The sequence below is a fragment of the Gadus chalcogrammus genome, chromosome 2 (assembly GCF_026213295.1).
Source record: "Gadus chalcogrammus isolate NIFS_2021 chromosome 2, NIFS_Gcha_1.0, whole genome shotgun sequence".
Lineage (NCBI taxonomy): Eukaryota > Metazoa > Chordata > Actinopteri > Gadiformes > Gadidae > Gadus > Gadus chalcogrammus.
This window is the reverse complement of record NC_079413.1, coordinates 12,837,017-12,843,587: the sequence shown is the minus strand read 5'-3', so window position 1 is coordinate 12,843,587 and position 6,571 is coordinate 12,837,017. Positions and strand designations below refer to the sequence as shown.

General features: G+C 43.0%; 1 protein-coding gene across 1 annotated transcript in view; it reads right to left on the bottom strand.

Moving 5' to 3' along the window:
- The window catches only part of LOC130374424 (heparan sulfate glucosamine 3-O-sulfotransferase 6-like), an 11,202-nt gene extending 5,575 nt beyond the window's left edge, over window positions 1–5,627 (bottom strand). The window contains exon 1 of the mRNA XM_056581180.1: window positions 4,641–5,627. Coding sequence (XP_056437155.1) covers window positions 4,641–5,206 — 566 coding nt within the window. The 5' untranslated portion in view covers window positions 5,207–5,627. The remainder of the gene's footprint in view (window positions 1–4,640) is intronic.
- Window positions 5,628–6,571: the final 944 nt, after the last annotated feature.

Below are 6,571 nucleotides of genomic sequence, written 5' to 3'. Positions count from 1 at the left end.
TCAACACTGTACACTATAGAAACCCACTTCCTGCTGCTAGACCAATCGGGGGTAGTTGAGCCTACACATCAATTAAAGCCACCATGCTGAAAGAGGTGGACGGAAAATCCCTTGCATATGGAAACTCTCTGTCTGGATACGCTTTACACAACAATAATATGGATATTAAAATCATACAATAATTCATTGTCAAATTAGGATTAAGCTGTATAGCAATAGAACACATGAGTCTCAACGTATCCAATATTATACAATCCACTCCAGAAAACATAGCATTGTCAAAGAAAAGCTTGAAGAGAACAGAAAGAAAAACAGTTTTCTCCCCTTGTCATCACATTCATTTTCTTATTTACATAAATCCATATCCTTTATGAAGTCCAATCCATTCTTTAGTGCTGCTGACATTTCCCCTGCAATTGAGTGGAAGTGTGCTGTGTTAATCACAATCCTATTGGAGAAGTCCTTCTGTGTCATGAATATAGGTCAGGCAATCCATACACTGTCATGATATCCTCCTCATGAATGACCTCCCAGAGTATTTCTTCGGATAGAATTCCTTTATTTTCTTTGTGCGGATCACAATGCTATGCTATAAAGTGTAGCTTAGTTTGACATACCATAGCATTCACATTTCTGTTATCATACTGATAATGAAACATCTTATCATCGTAACATGACCCAGCTTCATGTTTAAATAACACCTAACAAACACCAAGCTATTTACTTGGGGCCTTTTCATGTCAGATGAAACCACAACAATTAGAAGTAAGTGCAGCATGTAAAGCGAGGGCCCACATTCTTCTTCTTCTTCTTCTTCATCTGTGGTGGTTCTTCTTTCACATATGCAAGCTGTTACTGCAACGCTTCCTCGAAGACATCAGACAACTCGGAATTACACATAATTGTTTCTTAGGTCCTCATGCCATGTTTGCGGGTTTCCACTTGAACTAATGGGGCCACATTTTGTTCCCACGATCCCAACCAGGACTACATAGATAGAGAGTGAAAAGATGGGCAGGAGGGGAAGGAGGAATTGCAAACATAGAAGAGAGAAGCGCGAGAAACATTTAGAATAGCTAGAAATGGTCATGCAACATAGTCTAGGCGGGGGAAGGGTATGGCTCTGGGTTCCACCCAAATGAACATTTTCTACCTGTAAGCATCTAAAGTGCAAGATGCCCGACTCAGGGAGAGTAAGGGTGGGGGGGGGGGGGGGAGAGAGAGAGAGAAAAGGAGGGAGAAAGAGAAGAGAGACATTGAGGGAGAAAGGGGAGAAAAAGAGGGTAAGATAAATCATACATAGTCCCCTGTTAGTCACTTTGGATAAAAACATCTGCTAAATTACTAAACTGAAAATAGAATACAAACAGGGGCCAAAGAAACCTTTTGTTTTTGTCATACACATGATAACACTGTTAGCCCATAAAGTCTCTCCTCCTCCTCTCTTCCAACTAATGACCCCACACCCAGGCTCCAGAGCGGGATCCTCAATGCACATAAATGCTGTCGGCTAACCTCAAATCATGTGTGTTTGGCATTCACCAATACAATGCAATGATTTGCTGAGCAAGTCTAGTTCCTCCCTTGGAAGGAATATTGTGCATGTTGGACGCAATTCAAAATATTTTTCGTATTGATTATTTGGAAATACAAGCGTTCAAAGGTTAACTTGACTAGAATGCTGTCAAGTAAAAATAAGTGAATGCTAAACACACCATAAATAAGGTCTCATCGAATAGATAGATTATCAATGACTTGCAATTATTGTTGAGATGGGAAAATAAACCTCGACCACATGAAAACTCTGACTTCAATCTAAGATAGACGTTCATGTTGTTCTCTCTGTGCATGTGTGTATCTGTCTGTGATCATATGCATCTTTGTCAGAGCATGTGAGCGTTTTTATGTGTGTGCGCTCACATATATCTTTGTGTGTTTGTGCATGTTTGTGAATGTGTGTTTCTGTGTGTGCACGTGCCATTCTATGTGTGTGTGTGTGAGTCAGCTAACCAAGGCTCCACAGTCAGTCAGCATCAAGGCATCCCTTCTCTTCCCTACCGTGGAGCGACCCCACAGTCCGACTCTGAGGGGAAGGCTCCACATCACGGTTCTGCATGGGTTGTCCCTGTCACTCACCACTCCCATGGCGTGCTGCACGTTAATGCTAAGCTATTCTCGCCCTCTTCTATGATAAAATAAACCCGCTGACATTGGTGGTGACATTAGCCTCTCCAGATTTCAGAGGACAGAATCCGCTTTCAATGATCTCAACCAGAAAGCCATGAAAAGAAGATCATGTTGCCCTCACGTGTTGTTTTGTTAATCCTCTGACGCCCACGCCGCCTGTGTGCTCCTGTCTGCTCAGTTTCACCTTCACGGTCAGGCATGTCAAAGTTAGACGCGACTGACACCTGTATTGAGGCGCCGCATGAGTCAACAGGTATCGTATGTATGAAGGCGTGGATCTGAATCACAGCAAGGGCAACAACACAGATGCGTATCTGATGGTCACTGTGAAGCCCGAGGGACAAAGTGACATACATAGAAGTGCGCTTCAGAACAATCATACTGACACTGTGTGCTTGTGGCCATGTTCCCCTTATGGTTCTTCTCAAGAAAAAAGTCTGAAGAATTCTGTTGCTGGGCAGACTACATGATCTGTGTTAAATGCACTGGCGGACTGTTTCAATGCAACTTTTTCATTGAAGGAGGAGGAGCTGAGGAGTAGGAAAATGGCATTGAAAGTGTTCTTCACCATGAAATGTGTCTCATTCCTATACCCTCCGTGGACTTCTGGAGGCCACAGTTTCCATGTGGAGCTGGAGACCACAGGTCCACAAGACTAATCCGACACCGCTGCGAGAACCCTGCTGGGACTCGTTCAAAAGCTTGTAGGCCATCTGGAGATGATCACAACCACCTCCGTTCCGGCCCGTCTTGCTACGGCTGCCCCCCTAAATCATAGCCTATGACAGCCAGGTCGACCCGAATCATCATCATCTGATATATCTGCTCGATATGGAGATGAAAATATAACGTGCATATCCCAATTTTTTCTAACCTCAAACGAGTCTCATCCTTAATGTGTAATTGTATTGTCCCATGATCGGAGAATAGTACAATGCATTTACAAAACATAGAAGTTACAGCGATTGCTTTAAAGCCGGCACTAAGGGGATTTGCTTCCCACATCTGGTTCCTCTGCCCTCTCTCGTCCGTCTATAGACCCACAAATCAAAGACACGCGGCCAAAGTCAATAAAGCATTTGATCTTTGAAGGGTATGAACGCTTTTTTGAATGAATGTCAGGATGATCTAGTACTCCCCGGAGACCCCTAGATCAACTTTATCTGCCTCATACAGTAAGCTATTGGCTTACTGGCTTTGGCTGTCTGAATATATCAGCCAGGCAGTGTGAGACTATGCTGGCTATTGACCGGAAACATCAGTTCTCTACAGGTGAGTGACTCTCCCCAGGGACCATCATGCACCTCTTTAGCCTTCAACCTTTAGGAAATACTCCTACTCAGCTCTACCCCTCTTGGTCCTAAAACCCCTGACCAAAATAAATATGAAGATTGTTTTAAATTAGGCTGTTTCATATTTTCGGATTTGTTTTGGGGTTTAGCATGTACAAAACGGTATTTTCAGTCAACATGCTAATGTATGTAGTCAAAGTAAATATCTAACTAAAATGCTATAAGTTAGGATTGCCAAACTAAAGAATCAAACTGGACCCCTAGTGGACAATAGAAGATCGAATTCTTAAGGCCCATTGACATGGGCTTCAAGCTGTCCATTTAAGCTGTATTGTTTTTAAGATGTATTGTTCACTCAGCCTCCTGCCTGTACATGCACATGCACTGTACTGGCCTATTCTAAGTGTTCACACCAATCTCAGAGTGGGAACTGCTACTGGAATATATAGAAACAATAATTCTTGAACATAGCATAAGGTCCAAATGATGGCTAAATCTTTAATCTATTCAATATTTAGCTAATGGTTTTATTTAGCTAAATTTAACAAATTGGTCACATCAAAGTATATAATTTAATTACCTATGTTGACTACCCTGGATTAAGTTGGAGGACTCATCTGACTATAGTTTACAGTTATACGTTTCACAGCCACAATGACCCAAAGAGTGAGCTTTTTTTGTGAGTCAAATGCTAAGGTTGGCTATCAAGACAATTTTTGTTAAGTTTGGCAATCAGGAACATATATATTTGTTTATATATATATATAGGCCTACATATATACATATATACAAATATATATATTCCTGATATATATATATATATTATATAGGCCTATCTGTGTTTAACTATTCAGTCTTTAATTTTGATCTTAATGTCTATTTTGGCGATTCATTGAGAAATAGCCAACTGAGCGCCTCTAAATCACAACAGAATATTGCAGACCTTTTTTATTATATAGCTATTATCAAGTTCACATCAAATAAACAAAGCGTGTGCCTGCTTTTCACGTAGGCCTACATATGGAATTGCTACGGGCTATTTTTGACATTCGAAAAAACTAAATTCGGCCTAAAGGTATACAAAGTCCACGTGCTCTGTAAGAGATAACCATCACAAAAATAACAAATATTAAACAATAAAGGAATATAAGTTCTCCATACCTGTACCACTCAAGACCCTTATCATAACAGCGGTCGAAGAAGTGCGGCTCTGCCCCCACCGCTCTCACGTCCGGGTGGATGCGGAGAAACTCAAGCAGCGCGCGCGTTCCACCTTTCTTGACGCCGATTATGATCGCTTGGGGGATTTTCTTGGTCCCGAATGTATTCGACACGGGGATGCCGTTACCCCCGTCCTCTGTGGTCCCGTCATAAATCTGTCTTGGACTGGGTAGTTGTTGGCCAGGTGCTTCTACTGTCCCGCGCTGTTCCGCGTCGCCGAGCGCACTCTCCGCAGAGTCCGTGCCGTTCCACCGGGACACCAGCTCTTCCGCAAGGTGCGACCGAAGAAGCGCTTGGGATCGCGGGTTGTCAAGTCCGCGGGCTTTATCGTCATAATCCCCGTCTGGCGATTGATGGCTGTATAAAGTTCTTGGCACTGAATCACAAACACCGGCAAGGCAGTAAAATAAGTATGTGAAGACGAGGAGCATGGTAAAGAACACGGACACTTTGGGCAGCACTGCTTTGCCCAAGTTGAACCTGACTCTGCATCCGCTACATCCCATGAGTTGATCTCCTGTTCAGCAACAAGAGGCAAAACGTTGACACCATACTTCTTCTTTCGGACATTAAATCAGGAACAGTCCATTCAAGTCAAAAACCAAAAAAATACCCTGTTGCATATGACTAAAGATTAAAATGCACGTGGTTGGTGAAAAGTAAACACAAACAATTGACAGAAAATATCTTCATAGTAGTTTTCTTTTAATTTGTAATTATCATTCGAGCAAGGCATTCAGACGTAAGTTGATGCCTTTGCAGTGGAGGGAAAAGGATAGTCATCTACTTTGGGACGTTAATTACCAGCCAGCCATTCAGTTACCTCCTCTTCAGCGCGTGAGTGAGCTCATAGCCTCATTGAACATTTCTGCTGTCCTACCTCTCTCTTTACGCCCCACCCCCACCCTTTTTCGTCTCCCAATAAGTCTCCTCACTTCCTCCTTCTCAACCTATAAGACTAGTAAGCTAATTACACAGACGCAACAAAGTTTTTACATTTACAATAATACATTTTTAACAACTTTATTAATTTATTTACATTCACCGACCTGTGCTTCTCTTCCTTTGTTTGTTTTGAACAAATTATTTCAAAGGGATTTCAACAAATCACCAGAACAACCTCAAATGCCCCCCAGCCTTTACACCATCCTAACTGACCCCTCCCCAAGTTCATCATATTCGGTAAAACGTAAACCGATCCACCACGCACAAGTCCTCATCGTTTTTCCCTTTGAACCTCCCCCTCCCCCCCAACCCTCCCCCTGGCGAAAGAGAAGCTTGGACAGACCTGTGAATGAGACGGAGGGCACCTAGGAAGTCCATTTGAACCTGTTATACTCTACATGCACTCTGGGACTACTATCCAAAATGGGTCGTGATTCAGTGGGAGGTGGAGGTGGATCAACATACCTGACACCACATGACAGAAAACTCAGTAAACTTTAAGCGTGCCGGAACTGGTGATCCTTCCTTGGCAGGATTGCCCATTCCAGTGCACTCAGAGCCAAGAATTTCACATTAAGAGTTTTCCTGAATGTGCTGTTGGTTGGTGTGCACAGTACGGACAGACTGACATGATCTTGAGGGTTCCCTCTAGTGACTACATTGAAGAGCCCAGGCTGACAATCTGTCTAAAGTATAGAGAGATCATACAGGCTCTGGTCTCAGACACTTATCGGCGGGGGTATCACCTTAGGGTGCTATATCGGGGGGGGAGGGACCTCTGGATAATGTTTCTCCTGAACAGAGCTATTGTACAGCGGAGGGTGCTTTGAAGCAGCACTTTGTACAAACGTGTGTGTGTGTCTGCGTGTGTGTGTGGTTGCTTGTCATTTGTCTGCGCTTTTCTCAGACCATGAAACATTCTTTGA